This window comes from Falco biarmicus, chromosome 9 (genome assembly GCF_023638135.1).
Source record: "Falco biarmicus isolate bFalBia1 chromosome 9, bFalBia1.pri, whole genome shotgun sequence".
NCBI classification, from domain to species: domain Eukaryota; kingdom Metazoa; phylum Chordata; class Aves; order Falconiformes; family Falconidae; genus Falco; species Falco biarmicus.
Window position 1 is genome coordinate 4,442,374 of NC_079296.1, and position 18,749 is coordinate 4,461,122.

At 41.5% G+C, this 18,749-nt stretch overlaps 1 protein-coding gene across 2 annotated transcripts; it reads left to right on the forward strand.

Annotated features, from left to right (window-relative positions):
• The first annotated feature begins 454 nt into the window (after window positions 1-454).
• Window positions 455-18,740, forward strand: STOM (stomatin). Of its 2 annotated transcripts, none has more exons than XM_056351309.1 (7): window positions 455-615; window positions 8,679-8,782; window positions 9,689-9,761; window positions 10,640-10,722; window positions 13,514-13,717; window positions 14,211-14,345; window positions 16,152-18,740. In XM_056351309.1, the coding sequence occupies exons 1-7, from the start codon at window positions 567-569 to the stop codon at window positions 16,344-16,346; spliced, it is 843 nt and encodes a 280-aa protein (XP_056207284.1). In that variant the 5' UTR covers window positions 455-566; the 3' UTR covers window positions 16,347-18,740. The 2 variants fall into 2 exon arrangements, with proteins under 2 accessions (XP_056207284.1, XP_056207283.1); XM_056351308.1 differs by having other exon boundaries at window positions 469-624.
• Window positions 18,741-18,749: the final 9 nt, after the last annotated feature.

Consider the following 18,749-nt stretch of genomic DNA (forward strand, 5'->3'; position numbering starts at 1 on the left):
GCAGGGCGCAGCCCCACATTCCCCGCCGCCCCCCATGCCTGGGGCTGCCCGCCGGCAGGTTCCCTCAGCCGTGCCGCCGCCCGCCGGTCCCGCCAGCCTCCCTCACGCGCCCGTTCCCGCTCCTGCCCCGCGCCAGGCACGGCTGCAGCGACCCAGCACCCCTGCCTCCGCTAACGCCCCTTCCCTGCCTGCATTCCACGGCCCTCTTCCAGGTCCTGCCCGGCCCTCGCCACTCGGGCCCTGCCGCTGAGGCGCGGGGCGGCCGTGGCGGCGGTCCCCCGCGCCTCGTCCCCTCAGGCCGCCTCGTCCCCTCAGGCCGCCTCGTCCCCTCAGGCCGCCTCGTCCCCTCAGGCCGCCTCGTCCCCTCAGGCCGCCTCGTCCCCTCAGGCGGCGGTAGGCGACGCTGGGGGGCGCGCAACCTCCGCAGCCCCACCCTGGCCCCGCGGGGCAAGGCGGGGCGGGGCGCGAGCGGGGCGGCGGTACCTCTGAGGGGACGGCGGCGGCAGCAGCATCTCTGAGGGGACGTTGTCGTTGTCGGCAGCTCTGAAGGGACGTTGGCAGCGGCTATGACAGACCACGAAGCGGCAGTCCCGCCTAAGTCCCGGCGGGCGCAAGGTAATCATGGTAGGGGGGAGTGGGGACGGGGGCTCTCCCCAGGGGTCGCTCCGAGCCCGGGCGCGCCTTCCTGTCTCTCCCCGTTTTTCCGTTTTATTTTATTGAGTCGCTGAGGAAAGTTTGCAGATCCTTCACCAAAGTTAACCCCGCGGAAAGAGCGAGGAGCAGTGCTGCCTCGCCTCCCGGGCAGCGCTCCGCATGCCTCGGCCCCCAGCAGCTCCGCGGGCCCCGTCGAGGAGGCCGCCGCCTCCCCCGGAGCGGCCCCCAGCGCCCCGGGGGGCCCCGCGCAGGCCGAGCCCCTCAGCGGCTTCCCGGGCTGCGGGGCGCGGCGGGGGGCGCTGGCCGACGGTGCCGCCGTTCCCGCCTCGCATCCCCTCGGAGACGGCGCACGGAGGACTGAGGAGCACGGCTAAGAGCTGGCCCCAGCTGCGTTAACTTACGGGATTTCTGTTGGTTTGTTTCCTGTACGGTAACTCGGATCACTAAGGGGAAAGCGAAACAAATGATTAAGAGCAGAGTCAACAGAAGTAATCCCTGGGGCACTGCACCAGTAAATGAGAACAGAAAGAATTTGGGGACTGATTGATTACACCATCAGTGCTTTTCACTTGAGCGGAACGGTAGATAAGTGTGACTGAAGAAAAAAATAAAATATATTTCCTCAAGTGGGGCATGAAGCTATAGTTAATTTTCACTTCCTATCTATCTAGTATCGTTATTCTAGCGGGTTTTGACCTTTCAGTTGGTAGGTGTTGGGTGTAATCCGGGTCAGGAAGTTTTAGAGATGATGCACTGAAAAAATACAAGTGTCTGTCACCACAAGCTGAAGGGTTTTCCTGTTACTTGCATCGTTCAGAAACAGACTACAGAACAGTCACGGTTTATTTTACGTTATTGTTATCTGCCATTGGAGATGGAAATATATTTATAAGATCATTTTAAATATGAAGGCTTTGGCTAGGTAATCTGAGTTGTTGTATAAATAACCACAGATCTATCTGGGCCCTGTGCCTAATGGCACATGCTAGTTCTTGTATCCGTGGAGAGGATCTGCGTTTCATTCTGTGAGTATGTTAGTTATTAATACCTAACAGTGGTCACTCTGATGCTGACCTTGTCTGGGACTCTGCAAACTTTTCAGTTCATGTGCTACTGAGGTTGTTCTGTAGTTACTGTGTGAGGTGTTGTTTTGGAGGCTAAAGCTGGCTACCAATTTTTTTTGTCATAAGTTTCTGTATTCTGGTTATTACATGTAATAATTTTGGCTATTTCCCATGTGAAATGCTTTGAGAAGCATCTGAAAAGACATTTAGTTCTCATTGAAAGTAGTATTCCTTATTATTCCTGATTGTTTGCTAATTAGCAGTTGAATAACTGTCTTGGAAAAACACCTTCAGTCATTCTTGGACAGTGGACCGAGCAGCACAACAGTGGAGATCTTTATCTAGTGTTGCTTGCCTTGTTTTCAGTCCAGTTGATCCTTCATGCGTGTTTTGGTTTAAATCTGGTAGGTTGTTTGCACACTTGTGGGAGAAGGTCCCTTCCTCCCGTAAGGGACCTGGGGGTCTGGCACATTTTTGCTCTTTGACAGTGATGGGCTTGTTCGGATTGCATAGTGGAAGAAAATTAATTGCAAATGCAGTGTATGCCACACCTCAAGCAGTAACGAGAACTTCCCCCTTCTATCTCAGCCTCCAGCACTAAGTGTTTATTATAAATTGTTAATACAGTTTGATGATCCAAGTGATAATTTATTCTATCTGAAGAATAGACTATTCTATTTTGTAACGGCTAAAGTAACGGTAACTGTTCTGGTCAGCTTTAAAGGGATTGAAGGGTGATTCAGTTAATTTTTTTTTAATTATTCTTTCTCCTTGTGGTTTATTTCCTAAAGAGGTATGTAATCTGTTGCAGACTGTCCACGAGTAAGACTTCTTTGATTAAGTTCCAGGTGTGAATTTTTAATATCTTGATACTAAAAAGCAAGAATGTCACAAGTATTTGAAATGAAGCTGTAAACAGAGTGTTTGGCCCTTTAGAAAATCAAGCAAGAGGGAACTGAAGCTGAGTTGCTAGAGTTACCGCATGTTAAAAATGGACTTCCAGCTGTTGGTGCCTCATCAGCATCTGTAGCATGGAGAACTAGTTCATGGCTAAATTATAATTAAGCCTTGCAACTCTTCTATGTCAGTAGCTGGTTTTAAATCATAGCTATTTGCGATAGCTGAAGTTGGAAAGAGAGGTTATTAAACATTTGTATTTAATAAAATATTAAAATACTAATACTACTTATTTTCAAGTTGCTGTGATTTACTTCCAGGCTTTCTGGTTTTTTATAGTTCATATTCCTATGTTTAATTGTGCTTTTTCCAGACTGAAATTGGTAATTTCTTTGCAAATTTGAAATCCCTCATTGTTAGGGGAAAAAAAATTGGCTTTGTTCCACATGTGCTGCCTTTAGCATGTTATTGCAACAGCTAATTGCATATATCTCTCTGCTCAAAAAATGCTAAGCACAACTCTGTCTCTAAGAGAAAAGACGATGGTTGTGAATTGCTTGAGATTAGAATCAGGTTTTGCCTTTAATCAGAGGCCTAGGCAGTAGCTGGTGTCTGTGTGTTCAATCCCTTCGAATGATGCCATATTTTGCAATTCCCTACTCTAATTGAAATAAACTTGAACCTTTAAAACCTCTTCAGGAAAATTAAAAAAAAAAATATATATATCTAAAAGAGCACATAATATCTGGAACATGGAATTTGAATGTTAGTGATAGCACTGGGTGAGCCTGCAACACCCTTATTTTGAAAGTAGTTTGACTTTTAATTAATTGAGTACCAGGGTGTATTTTCCCCATTCTTCGTTATCATGCTGGATCTCCAGGCCTGAAGGGATCCTCTTTGTTAATGTGAAATGATCCAAAGTTATGATGTACCTGACGTGGCTGCACATGCATATGATAGTGCCATAGAGGATGACTGTAGATTGATGGAGTAACAAGATTGGGTGGAGGTTCATCTTGTAATGAAACAAATACTGTCTTCCTACAAGGAAAGGAAATAAACTAGGAGATATTAGTGATGTATTTTGAAATATTACAAGTCACATGAAAAGTTGAGCAGGACTGTTAAAAGCAGCAATGTGCTACGGTGCAGATGCCTTCAAGTTGCACAGTTGCTCAAGAATTTTTGCTTTTTTTTTAATTGTTTGCCTTGATTTGCTTGCCAACAGCCTGCTATCAATTCAAGTTGTGGTCTTGTCTGCTTTTTAACTTCCAAGAAAATTTCAGTGGAGTGGTTAGAGATGGTGGAGTTGGGCTCGTTCTGGCATAGGTGGGACTTTGAGCATCTTTTCACGACCAACAGAGTAGTTGAAATGGACTCCATGTCTTCATCACTATTTCTTAATATAAATTATTCCTATCATTAAAACTAGTTCTGCAATTAATAGTAACAGATGCAATACAGTCATCAATTTGGCATTTTCTTATCTGATTATATTTTCTAGGCCTTGTCTCCATAAGTCGTAACACCTTTAAAGTGAGGGACAGCTCTCAACACCAATAGTGATGGAGAAAATGCTGTGTACTCTACATTTTTAACATGATCTTAAGTTTTAGGTGGTGTCTTTTTTTAAGCCATTACATTGTTTTTCTCATTGTTTTTCTCAGCAGCTGCGTACATTACAGTATATTAATATTTAAATATATATCCCCAGCAATTATTGTTAATAATCATGCATTTGTTGTATGAGAAACATTTTGGTTTTGTTGATGGTTTTGGTTTGCTGGGATTTTTTTCTTTCAGAGGAGTAAATTGCATTTTTCGTTTTTGAGTTTGATTGTATAATGGTATCAGAAGCATCACATGGGGGGTCTGGCTTAGGGAGAAGCAAAACCCAGTTCTCTAGTTCCCAGGCAGAAATCTCACTACAAAACCATTTTTCCTTATTTCTTACTCCAGTTCTCTTTGGCTAATCTTGAATGCTACAGATGTAGCTAAGAAACAAAAGACAAACTTTTTATTTGTGCTTTGCCTCTGCATCAGAAAATATGCTGGAAGTCTGTTTTCAGTAATTCTGTAGTTGTTTTGTGGGGACTTAGTGAAAAGATTTATCTTTGAAATGTTCTTTGACACTGCCTGCCACAAAGAAAGATATTTATCTCTATTAAAGGGTTCACATATGTGATGGGTGACAGAGGGCTGGGAAGCAGTATACTGTAAGCAGCACTTAGTGAGGTGTAAAACCTCTTTTTTTCAGCACATTGGGTGAGCAGAGATACACATCATCTGCAAGAGGCACATCTGAGGCTGCACTTTATACCAGCACCCTCCCTCTCTGCCAGTCTCATTTCAGTGCTGTTGAACTAGCTGCTATTTAGCATCCGCTGTCAATAAGCGTGACTGAGAAATCTGGCAAGGATGGCCTGTTGATGAAGTTATCAGAGTCCTGTGAATGAGATCTTCAAAAATTGCAATAAGAAAGCTCATTCCACAGATGCCAAGCATGTTTCTTGTATTTCATACAGTTTTTCACAAGACAGCATCTCTCTCGCTTTTTGTATTGTGAAATACACCACATTGCGGGACAATCATTGTTGCTAAAGAAAGTGTGCACTTACTCAGTTTTGAAATTATACATTGTGAGTTGTGACTTCTAGCTTCATGTTCAACAGGGAAGCAAATGGATATTTATTTTTTTTCCATGCTGTAGTTCTGTAGAGCAGGTAGATGGGTGATGGTGAAGATGATGTTAAACTGTAGAGTAGAACTGAAGCAGGATCCTCCTCGGCTCCTTTAGGTTATAAAAGTTGTTAACTAAAAGAGAGAAGGAGGCTTTTCCTCCTTATCAATGTAGATTGTGAATACTTTTTATGGTTTTAGGCTGACTAATACTTGGTTGCTAAATGAAAGGTAATGTTGGCTAAATGAAAGGTAATGCTCCCTTTGGTAATGAGTTTATAGGTGTTGCTTAATGCTTACAGCTGCTCAGTACCGCTATATTAGGTAATGCCTTTCCTTGACTTTCATAAGTCCTGGAAATTACTTCTTTAATCTGATATTTCTGTTATTTAATAATAAACCTGTGGGGCAATATATTTAGGTAACTTTCCATAGAGGAACTTTAAAATGACACATGATATGATGTGGCCCTGAGGGTTATTATACTGGTGTGTGACATGGATATAAATTATAGATAAGATAGCCAACCAGCTTCAGAAGCTTTGAGTAATGTTACAAAGTTCAAGATACTGTATGAGACAAAAACTGATTATCCTCCACCACCTCTATAGTCAATCTTACTTGAAAGCTAAGAGTAGCTCTAAGACCCACCATCAGTGAAAAATAGAACTGGAAACTGCAGTGTTGGTTCCCAGTTATTTTGCTGACTTCTATGACTTGACTTCAGTCAAATATTGTGGATCTAAATTTGCAAAATATATACTGTTATTTGCTATTGCTCACTTTCAAGGTTAGCGATGTCTAAGGAGTGATCTGTCTCCATTCTCTATCCAATGTGTACCACTGCTAATGCTGAGTTCACTTGTGCGCACAATAAAATGCTTAGTTGTGTCCTGGTTATTAAAATCAATGGATATTTTTTCAAAATCAACACTTTGCTTTATAATGAAGTGGGTTCTACTTAAAATAACTGGTTAGGGTGGAGACTGAGACTTGTATTTTATAACTGGCCAGTTTTGTTTTGTAGTTTGAATTGTAGGTGTGTTTGGTGAATACAGAAAACAAGTCATTATGTAATTCCAGGTGGAACTAAAGTAAAACTTCTAGATTCTTTAATGCAGTTTCTTTCTAAACAAGCTGGTAAATGCAGTCCATTAAATAACAGGAGTCCAGTCCTTCAACTATCTGTGGGATTGATCAAGTCAGGATAACATTTGCATATTTGCAGCACTGTAAGGGAGTATGTACAGTTCAGCAAAATCAGGGAGTGTGCTCCTGAAGCAACATTCTTTCATCTAAATGTGAGAACTGTGTTTTTCTGAGCTTTGTGGGTGCTACTTGACACTTCATACTTTTGGTTTTTTAAAGGATGGAATGAGAAAGATGAATGCCAGTATCTCCCCAGTAGGACTGCGACGCTTGTGAGTGCTCGGTTTCACCCTGGGATGTCCCCACTTGGCAGTGGGCTCCTGGCAGCCTGTTAGGAGTCTTAGCTGGCAGGATAAGAAACTTCCTATAGCTTTATGAATGCTTCCCAGCACGTCCGCAGTTTGTTGCTATGCATTTCTTTTTTTAGCTGTGTAGTATTTGAAACCGCTAGCTCTTGTTATTTGCTGGGTCTGGAAATACCTTCAGTTGGTGTCATTTCACAACGGAGAACTATCACATTTGTTTTCTAAGCATAAGGAGTCTTTGGCCAAGAAGTGCTTTATAGAGACTTTATTTCATGTCCGGCAAATCTTGCACCGTATCTTATCCTACTTCCTAGATACAACAGTTCTGAGAATTGTGATTTTCTTAGATCTGCACCTATGACAGCTGGAACATAAAGCAAATTCTAAATGTCCTGTCACTGGAGTTGGTAGACTATGGGGTATTTGCTTCTAACTCATTAAGCAAGTGTTCCTCTGACTGACTTAGACAATAAAAGAACAGGATTTCTACTGGGGCTGACTGGTCATTCTGCTAGAGAAAACTGGGGAAGAAGAAGTCATTTGAGACCCTATACTTAAATGTTACCATACTTAATTCTGCGTAAATGTTACTTGGACCACATTCTGCCCTCAGCTATCTTGCTGCAGTGGGTTTGCATGGCAGGGTTTTGGTAGTGGGAGGACTACAGGGGTGGCTTCTGTGGGAAGATGCCAGAAGCTTCCCTCACATCCAGCAGCCAATGCCAGCCGGCTCTGGGATGGACCCGCCACTGGCCAAGGCCAAGCTAATCAGCAACAGTGGTAGCGGTTCTGTGATAATATACTTAAGAAGGGGGAGAGGGGGTGGAAATCTGCGCAAAAAATTGCAGCAGTAGAGACGAGTGAGAATATATGAGAGCAACAACTCTGCAGACACCAAGGTTGGCAAAGAAGGAGGGTGAGGAGGTACTCCAGGCACCAGAGCAGAGATTCCCCCTTGCAGCCCATGGTGAAGACCACAGTGAGTCAGGCTGTTCTGCTACAGCCCCTGGAGGTTAACAGTGGAGCAGATATCCACCTGTAGCCCATGGTGGACTGCACACTGGAGCAGCAGGATGCCCAAAGGAGGCTGTGACCCTGTGCACAGCCCATGCTGAAGCACGTTTGCTGGCAGGACTTGTGGACCCATGGAAAGAGTTGCCCAGGCTGGAGCAGGTTTGCTGGCAGGACTTGTGACTTTGCCGGGAAACCACGCTGAAGCAGCCTGTTCCTGAAGGACTGCACCCCATGGAAGGGACCCACGCTGGAGCAGTGTGTGAAGAACTGAAGACCACAGGAAGGACTTGTGTTGGAGAAGTTCATGGGGAACTGTCTCCCATAGGAGAGACCCCATGCTGAAGCAGAGGAAGGAGTGGCAGAAACAACGTGTGCTAAACTGACCACAGCTCCCGTTCCCTGTTCCCCTGTTCCCCTGTGCTGCTTGGGAGGAGGAGGTAGAGAAATCGGGAATTAAGTTAAGCCCAGGAACAAGAGAGGGGTGGGAGAAGGTGTATTTTCTGTTTTAAATGGTAATAATTTTCCCCAAGTCGCATCTGTTTGTTGTTTTTTTTTTTTTAACGTGACAGCAATTCCTGAGTGATCTCCCTGTCCTTATCTACCCACAAGCCTTTTGTTGTGTTTTCTCTCCCCGTTTAGTGAGGAGGGGAGTGATCGAGCGCATTTGATGGGGACCTGGCATGCAGCTGGGGACAAACTGCCACATTTGCAACTTCTAGAGACTAGTGAAAATGAAAGCAGAATTTGGCTTTTAATTTGGTTTCTGATCTAAACCTAATGAGTTTGGCTGGAGGAGTAGTGCTAACAGTGGTTTACTTCAGGAATAGTCAACATAAATATCCAGTTGTAGGCGCTTTCTTTAACAGGCACTCTTGCTTTTAAAAATGTGAAAAGTTCTGCTCTTTTCTTGCAGATGATGCTGATACTGGCCTTGGTTTGTGCGGATGGATTCTGGTGATCACTTCACTTTTTTTCACTATTATTACGTTTCCTGTATCAATCTGGATGTGCATAAAGGTAAAGTTGTTCACTCCTGGGTTGGATTAAGACTTTAAGCAATGCAGAAGCTTCCTAGTGTTTATTATTGTTCTTTATTTTATTTGTTTGTTTTAAACACAAATTAATCTCATTCTGCCTTTCTTGAAGTGTAACAGACAGTTATAGCAAACCCCAATATTTCAATGCATTGATCTTCAAAGCAAAGAAAAAAGTGCTATTATACTGTTTAGTCAAAATTATTTTTGTGTTGATGTCTTTATTAAGTCTACCCAGTTGTCATTAGTATGTAAGATTGTTTGGAAGATCAGAGTAATTGCAAGAATGCATAATTACTCTAGGAGGACTGATTTTTTTTTTTTTTTTTTAAGAGATCTCTCCCTATATATGTATGTGTATAAATATGATGTAAATATAAATATATGTGTGTACATGTATGTGGCTGTATGTGACAGATTTGTAGAGATTGTGTTATCTGTGGTCACTCTGAGCTTGATGTTCTCAGTTTCTAGACTGGAGGAAGTAGCTCCTGCTTTGTTTTGGCTAACATACCAGAATTAAGAGCTGGAAAACCCCCTGCTGGGTCACATACACTGCACTTGGCTTTGTTGTTGCCAGGATATTCCTGACGGCTGCTTCTAGTGCTTGGTCCTGCGCAGATGATGTGCCTTGCTTCTGCTGTAGCTTCTGCTTTTGATAGATGGTGCCACAGTCTGACTAGTATTTATTGCGGACTGTTGTCCAGCTTGTTCCTTTTGCTGCTTGGGTTTTTGACAGTGAACGTTAGGCTAAGATTCTCAAAAGCAGCCAGGATAGAAAGGTATTTACATTAGAGACTCAAGACTGTTTTAGACTAATGTATGTGTAGTTTGGAATCCATCATACAGCTTCTGGAAACTCTTGTGTGACATCCAACGTTTATTACAGATTATAAAGGAATACGAGCGAGCCATCATATTCCGACTTGGACGCATCTTAAAAGGGGGAGCAAAGGGACCAGGTATGTCTTGGAGAGCATCCTTAATATTTGTTCTAATTAAGTCATCGGCAAATTAATAACTGTCTAGAGACATTGCATTAGACTGGCAAATGGATTTCTCAAGAGTTTTGTAACTTCCAGTAAGAGGATATGTTACTTTATATGGAGAAGGTGGTAAATGAATTATCTGTGAGCCTTACCCAGATCTCCTTAGTTAATGCGTGGTCTTCGGATAGAATCAAAAGCACAGAATATAAAGACAGGAATAATGGTATCAAATGAGCTATTTTCAAAAAGAAGTTTAGTATGTCAGCTAAAACCCAAATGGTCTGAAAGCCTCAGTATTCTTCAAAGATATAGAAGCAATTAAATTATGTGATAGTTTTGAAAAGTTTCCTATGTACATTAGAAATTCTGATGAGATCTGAAAGAATGTTATTTTCAGCTGTTGCTCCTGCTGCTCAAAGTGACGGGAAGGGCAATAACTTCTTTCTTCATTTTCATCCAGATTTTGCAATACTTCTGCATTGCTGTAAAGTTGCAAGAATTACAGTGATCCACCAGAAGAAAGAGGTTGACAGTTTCTGGTTGCCGGAATTAGGCCCCACAAGTAACTGTGGGGAACAAATTTTCCAAAGTAACTGTTAACAGTTCTGGGTTTCTTTTTTCCAAATGTTAAAGATCTCTAAATAATTTAGTCCTGAATAAATTGAGGTTTCTTAGCATACTTTTTTGAAAATCTTACTCTGGTTTAAAAGCCACTAATGAACATGCTGCTGAGCTCATTACAGAGAGTGCTATACAGCTACAGTGGTTGGATGTAAGCTTATTTCAGTAGCAAGTTTCATCTGTTTTAATGACCTATTTTCACATCTTCTTGAATGATTTTTTTTGTCCAGGTTTGTTTTTTGTCCTGCCCTGCACAGACAGCTTCATCAAAGTTGATATGAGGACCATCTCTTTTGATATTCCTCCCCAAGAGGTGAGTTTGCATTTGCCTTTGTATCTGCTAAAGTGTTTTTTGATATTTTTTTTTTGCACTTTCTCCTTTTTCCCTCTTGGTATTGTGTGGCATTTAGTTTTACTGTAGATTTCTTGTGCAGGTTCTGTGTATTCTGAGAATACATACATCCTTTGGTAATACCATTCTGTAAGAGAAGATCACTGGAGGAAAACAAATGACGCTGTCCTCTAAGGACTAGATAAGATAACTTAATACTGTCTAAGAGCTAGAATGGGAGGGGTTTGGAATGAAGGCTGCTGGACTGCATGCAACATTCTGTAATTGTTTCTGTGAAATCTGGAAGATTTCCGGAAGCAGCAGTGATCCTGTGCCAATTTATCTAGATATATGCACTAGCTAAAATAATGGGATGAAATTATTATATACATCAAATGTTATTAATAGCAACTCAGAGTAATGGTCTGCTCCCTTCTGTGAGTTTTGTGTGCATGTTGCTTCTATGTCCTGCCGTGTCCAGGAGCAGGAGGAAGATGTACCACACCTAATGTCTTCTGATGTCCTTCAGTTTGGAGGTCCTAAAGAACAAAAAAACCCCTTCTATTTCTAGTCTGGTTTTCCTTTGACATCTTAATTTTTTAGCAGAAACTCTCCACAGTATTAAGCTAGCTAAACTCAGTGATGCCAGCTCAATGGATAAGAGGATAATAAAAAACAACTAGCCCTGTAAAAATAAGTTAGTGAACAATTGTATGATGATGATTATAACTGTCACCCTCATGTATCTAGTGTATTTTGGAAGACAAAGATGCTTGACGCAGCCTGTCTGGTGCATCTGTTTCCTGTCATATTTGCTAGTCGGTTTATTGCTCATCATTAGTTGTAGATTTAGACAAATGGCAACTGTCATGGTACACTCTAAAACGTAATTGGTAGAAACCTAATCACTGGCAGGCAAAATGTGCTTGCAGCTGCTGATGTGCCATTAGTGAAAACATCAGTTCTACAGGGTTTTTTTGACTTGATTAAATTAAGCTTATGGATTTAGGTTTGTTTGTGTTCTGTAGGTAAAAGCAGAAATATATTTTTATTTGCACAACTTCATTTCTGTGCATGTTACTCATTCTTCATTTATCTTAAGCTGTTATGAAAAGCCTGCTAAAATAGGTAGTTTGGGGAAGGACAGAGCAGGTAAGTCTTGAAGTTTAAGTAACTCGCATCTCTCTGTCTTCAAATAACGTAATAGTAATTGTCTAGCATGGAATTAGGACACCTCTTCTTATGGTCATATGGCATACTTCAATCTCTTTTTAACTTAACTTTAAAATATAATTAATATTAATGCTTCTTTCTGGTGTACCTGCCTCTAAGCCTTCAAGAATATCTGTCTTTATCTTTGCAAGTACATCCTTTGCTTAAGATACAAGTGTTAAATTCAGTATATCGCTTGAATCAAGCTCTGAGGATGTTCACAAATTGGATTTCCTCTGCAACTTGTCTAGAAATCACCACATATTCATTTAGTAGCACAAGGTGGCAATCACAGGTACCTCCAAGGAGGACAGTGAACTTCTGGATAGTAACAGCGATATTTCTAATTAAACGTTGAAGTAAGGCTGACATCCATGCAGTGGAAATACATCAGGCCCTTGGGACAGGAAAAACCAATTTTTTTAAGTAGCTAGATGTACTTCAGTGAAACCTTCCAGTCTTTTCTAAAATATCTCATGGGCATGGCTCTCTGTCTCTAAGCTTCATTATACATTAACATATTTTTTCACAAAGCTTCTGCAGTTCTTCAGAGTTAACTTACACAGCTGTGCTGTGCTAGAGTCTCTAGTGTTGGCCATTCCTACGCTATGGAATAAGCAGTAATTGGGAACTGCCTTCAGCTACAGTCACACCTGTGGTATGGCAGAGTGTCTTTTGTGTTGGTTCTTTGAAAGTGCAGCTGAAATACACTCCCTCTTGTCTTGCCTGCTTTTGCATTTGTTTTATAAACCAACGCACCTGCAGAGTTAAGTCTTGCTAAATCAATAGTCTTGTGACTGAAGTTAAATACAGGTAAAAATCTAATGCGTCCTGTATTTCCAATGATACTCGTTATTAGCCTTTTCTCTGTACAGAACCAACAAATGACCCTCTCTCATCAATGTTTCCAGTACGTGCTCCTAGAGTGCTTTAACCCATTTTGAATGTAGTGGTCACATATCCCCATCGCTGCATTTAAACAAAATAACTTTGAGTGCTCATGTTCTTGGAGCCTTTTTCTGTTACCTCAGTCCTTCACTGCATGCCTTTTGCGTTCCTGTACAGTCAGTCTGCCTCTTACCCATCTGTAATGATGAGCCTCACTGAAATATAGCGGGGGTACCTACCTGGTTGTGATGCATTGCTAGTTTCAGAATAAGAGGTTAAAGTTTCCCAGGTGAAAGAGCATATGTATTTTGGTGTAAATTATTTCTGATTTTTTTTTTTCCTGTCACTTGTACAAATTGCAGATCCCTCTGTGAATTTGAAGGAGTTAGAAATAACATTATGGCAAAGCTAATGGAATATATTTTTCCATGAGAAGTGTTCTAATCCCATAGTTTGCTTTGCAGAGCTGTACTGGAAGGTTTGTGCAGCTGTACATAGACATATTCACATGCAGCATGTGCCTGTAAGAACTTTTGTTTTCAAGACAGTTTGAAAACATCTGTTTTACCATGGAAAAACTAGGGATTTTGTCAGATAAAACAAATACATAATTCTTATTATAATTAACCATATACTTACCAAATTTTAATATGCTTTCCTTGTTGTTTTTTAGATCCTGACCAAGGACTCTGTGACAGTTAATGTAGATGGAGTGGTTTATTACAGAGTTCAAAATGCCACCCTTGCTGTAGCAAATATCACAAATGCTGACTCGGCCACCCGTCTTTTAGCACAGACTACTTTGAGGAATGTTCTGGGGACCAAAAACCTTTCTCAGATTCTCTCTGATCGTGAAGAAATTGCGCACAGCATGCAGGTATGAGCAGCTTTACCTAAGCAGTCCATCAAACAATCAGTTAAGCAGCAACCCCATGGATAACTTGCAGGCCAGGATTTATTTTACCTTCCAAGTGATAAACCAAGTTGTGATTTGAAGCTTTCGGCAAAATGCTATCACGAGCTATTGGGATGGCATTCTGCAGAATAAAAATGAGTGACTAAAGTAATGACGGACCAGTGGAGCTCGCAGGTGGGAATGAGGGCTACAGGAGAGGAGGGCTTCCCTGGATCATTGTGCTGTTGAGGGAAATTATGCCACGGAATTTCTTCAATATATTAATCAAGCTCTAAGTTTTTTTGTTAGTTTAAAAGTTACACTTTTATAATTATCAAATGACAATGTAAACACTGAAGCCTTTAAAGTCCAAAAATTCTAAGATAATACATTTGGCTGATTGGTCGTCCTTCAAATTGGGATGTTATTTTGCAGCCAGGTAGATGGCTTAACTTAATTGTCTTGCCTTATATAGGCCACACTTGATGAGGCAACAGATGATTGGGGCATTAAGGTGGAACGTGTGGAGATCAAGGATGTGAAATTGCCTGTCCAGCTGCAGAGAGCAATGGCTGCAGAAGCAGAAGCTGCCCGGGAGGCGAGAGCTAAGGTAATAACATCAACATGTGGGTTTGTTGGGGTTTTTTTTCCTTCATGAATAATTAAACGTGGTGATGTAGAAGATGAATATTCTCAGCCAGATTGTGTTGTAGCAAATAGGAGTGCAGGGCGAGGTTTTTGTGGATTTGTCTGGGTGCTTGTTCTATTTCATTGTGGTTCATGTGGGTGCAGTTTCCTTCAAAAACACAGAATCTCAGTTTTTTTCGACGCTCCAAGAACAAGTCATAAACAGAACAATGTCAAGGCTATTAGCTGGAGCCTGCAGTGAATTAGAAGCCAAACTTACTTCCAGATTTTGCCTGACTAGCCCTGATTTTAGGCAAGTGCTTTGTTTTCTGTTTGTTACTGCATATGAGAAATTAACCAGCTTGTTAATACTTTTGTCACCCTTAAGCTGACCAGTGATCAGTTGGTCATGAGATCTTTTTCCCTTCTGAGGTGGGAGGTGATACTAAATATTGAAGTTTGGAATAAAAATCCTCAGGGACAGTTAGAGCTGTGCTTTTCTAGGAGTAAGCAAGTTAGCTGTCTCCCTTAGTGTTCTGTGCCCTGTGGTTTTCTCCTCTGGTGATTTGTTAATCCTGTCTTGAAAACTTAAATTTTACCTCCATAGATGCAACTGTAGATTCCCTTTTTAAAAAATAAACAAACAAAACCCCCTTTTTGGTAGACTAAACTGATAGATGGGGGTTTCTGATAGGTGTTAGTGGTTTGTTGAGCTGCCTGCCTGTAGAAAAATGGAACTTGCATTCGAAATACTAAAAGTCTGTCTTGGCAGAGGGAAGTTTACCAGAGTTCATCTAATGGCATGAAAATTACATCTAATCTTATGTTGTTTGTCTCACACAGGAATGATTTTTATGCACATAATATGACAGATTTTCATGTCCACCATTAATTAGGAGTTTCATTAACTTTAACCTGTGTTTAGGTTATAAAATTTGGGGTTTATTTTCATGGGAAATAAATGCTAAACTGAATTTCATTAGACTTTTCAGCTGTCCATTATTGAATGTGAAGCTGGTAGTACACCCAGGAAAAGATCTTTGAGTCTACATTAGTGCTTCAAGTATTGACTTCTGCCTTTATTTTTTTAAGCTTAATTACTTTGTGATTATTTTTTACTATTATTATTTATTCTGTTGTTTCACAGAATATTGTGCCCTTGCAAGTAGAACTCTGTAGGGAAATAGGCACTTGCGTGTGCTGACACATATGTAAATTGCTTCACCAGTAATTTACCTGTTGTAACAGTGCCACCCTCCAGTCCAGCCATCCTTTACAAATATTTGGAAAACTTTTCTGTTGTCCCCATGCAGAAGGGCCTTTCCTGTACAGAAATCTGTTCCTAATGAGCTTATACTTAAAAAGAAAGAGGGAATAAACAGGTATTTCCCCAGTAAGAAACAAGCCATTCCTCTGTCAGGCCCTTGTAGATACAGAAAAATACAGATTTAAGTATATGGGGAGTTTTGAGAGGCAGTGCTGAAAGAAGCACAAAAGCAGTTTTTGAAAACAAGTGCACGTGTTGCATTTTCAAGACATGGTGCCAGCTTTTGTCATCTGGCATCCTGATACTGAAAGGGAGGAAGACACAGGGCCTTGAAAGTGCTCAGGAGTAGCCTATGTCTGAGCGAGAGAAAAGGCAGAACTGGTGAAAGAATGTGGTGAGGGAAGGTCACATGATCAAAGTGAGAGCAGTGGCTTTGGTATATGACATACGGATGAAGTCATCCTACAGATCTCTAATTACTGCACCGGAATTAACTCGGTTTTATCCATGTTTCTTCCCCAGGTAATTGCAGCTGAGGGTGAAATGAATGCTTCCAGGGCCCTGAAAGAGGCGTCCATGGTTATCACGGAGTCCCCTGCTGCTCTTCAGCTCCGATATTTGCAGACTTTGACTACTATTGCTGCGGAAAAGAACTCCACCATCGTCTTCCCATTGCCCATAAATATGCTGCAGGGCATCATGGATGCAAATCACTAGGGGGAGAGAGGAGAAGGTTTGGGGTAGGGTCTGGGGGGTTTTGGTACAGTGAATGCTTGCAACAGTGAATTCCCTGTGTGTTACAGCTTGTGGTGTTAACAAAGCAGATTTGCCTAGGAACCTATGTTATTATACTAAGTGTGTTTTAAAACTAAAATGTAATGTTTGTGACTATATGACGAGCGAGGGGAAGCAAGCAGCCGACTCAATATGAGTCATAAAGCAAGCTTCGATTTATTACGGCGCGATTATGTCTTATATACAGTTCCAGTTAATTATGCCTACTAGTCATCTGCTGATTGGCTAAGCTCTAAAGGGTTACATTTTCATACGTCCTCCTACTTGCGGTTTCTGCGGATAGCTAGCTACATATTTTTTTTTCCTCTCTTGTCTACGCGAATTCCTCAAAGTTACTTAGAACATTAGGCACAAGGTCAGTGTTTTTCTCAGCTTCCTTATCAGCATGCCTCAGCATAGCTGCAAGGCCTGCTTCAGCTAACTTTCGCTAACTTTGTTTCACAAAGATCTTTAAGGGAGTCATGGCCATGATCACACAGCCATTCTGCAACAACTATAGACAATCCAAATATTTGAAATGGAAAACCTCTCGAAATGAGTACAAGCAGATGGTGGTCTTAAACAAGCATGTATCCATACTGTCCCGGATGGGACACCTTTAATCTATACCCTTCTGTTTTCAAATAGTGTATAAAACGAGCTGTGCTGAGGATGACATGCTCCAACAGCTGGAAAGAGAAGTATTCCTTTTAATAAATAAATGGGTCTGTTGCCCTGCAAGGGAAGTGGAACAGCCTTAACTGTTCTCTTGGAGTGTGGCTCTGTGGGTTAAAGTCAGCAGATCACTGTCGTGTGGACTGATTCTCTCGCTTACGCAAGGAAAAGTAATGGAAGTTAATAGAGGAGTTGAGACTATGCTGGGTATTTCTGAAAATCAGGCTCATACCCTAAAATAGTCCCCTGTTCATGAGAAACAGTTGTTGGTGGAACTTTCCATCTCTGTTCTGCTGCACAGAAATGGCATAAACATGCCGTAGTTATGGATACAACATGCTTGCAGTCCCGATAGGCTGTTCTGTTGTTAGGGTGGCGTGCCTGTATGGATTCAATGTTGCTTTAAAGCACTAAAACGTTGTTGGGTCTGCCTCTTCCCTTTCTCTCTTAAAAATGATTTTAAAAAGCCAGAGTATTGACCCCTGCATTTTATCCAGATTTAAAACCTTATTTCCTCTAGGACGTAACATCTCTGTAACGAGCAGGGCATGGTGACATTTAATGGAAGATGCTGTGCTGTGTATGTATCTGTTCTAACAAATCAGTGATTTAACTTGTTTGATGCTGTTTCTGAAGATGTGTACCATTTGTTGTCAAACTGAGGGCTTATACCAAAAGCATGTAATCTTCAGTTTACGTAGCCTTAAGCTGGAAACCTGTTAAACTGTGCTCATATTTTGTACCTGTTTAGTAGATTAAAATGAGAAGCATGAGAGCCTGCATGGGGGGGAGGTGTTTTAGGCTATCACCATCTTCAGTTATTGGGAGGTGGCAATGAAAACAAAAAGCCAAGATCAATGATTTAAGTGCCCTTCTCACACTGCTGGCATGAAGTTCCTAACTCATTTTACCAACTTTCTGCTACAGTCAGCTGTGTATTTAACAGGTATCTTGATGAGGACAAGGTCTGCTCACCTGTGCCTTTGTCACTGTTAGGGCTTGGAAGGGCTTGAGCTAATTGGCACAGTTTCTTTTCTGCCTCTGCTGTGAACATTTCTTCCTCTAACCTGTCTGTGTGTTTTCAGTACTTCAGGTAGTGTAAGCAGAGCTTGACTTTTTGCTGGGAGAGGTACTGTTAACAAAGCTGTAGTAATTAGCATTACTGTGCTCTCAGGCTTGAAGTGGGAAACAGAGTAACTGCACAGCTTGAGGTTAATCCCTGGGGAAGACCAGTGAATCTGTAACTCCCACTGGTGCTGCTGTAGGTGGTCACCCCTGTGAATTCTTGTTGACACCAGGAGCAGGCTTTTTGCTCTCATCCTGAATAAAAAAACCCCACGCTGCTGACTGAGTGACTTTCTGAAAAAGTAAATACTGTTAATTTATCAGGGTCTTAAATGCTAATAACTCTTGTAAGTGAAGAGCAAAACAATCCCCAAACCCCCAAAATAATTCCTGTAACCATTTAGTAAAAAGCACATGTGCAAAAGATGGCACAAAGGAGGTTTCGTTTCCTCAGGTGCAATTGTTTCAAGCAAGTTCAGATGTGAGATCTACAGGTTCTGTTTAATGTTTTCTCCTTTGTAACAAACCCCACCATTTCTACTCTTCACATACTTCATAGGCGCTTTATTGTATTAAATATAACCAAAGCAAGGAGGTGGGTCAATG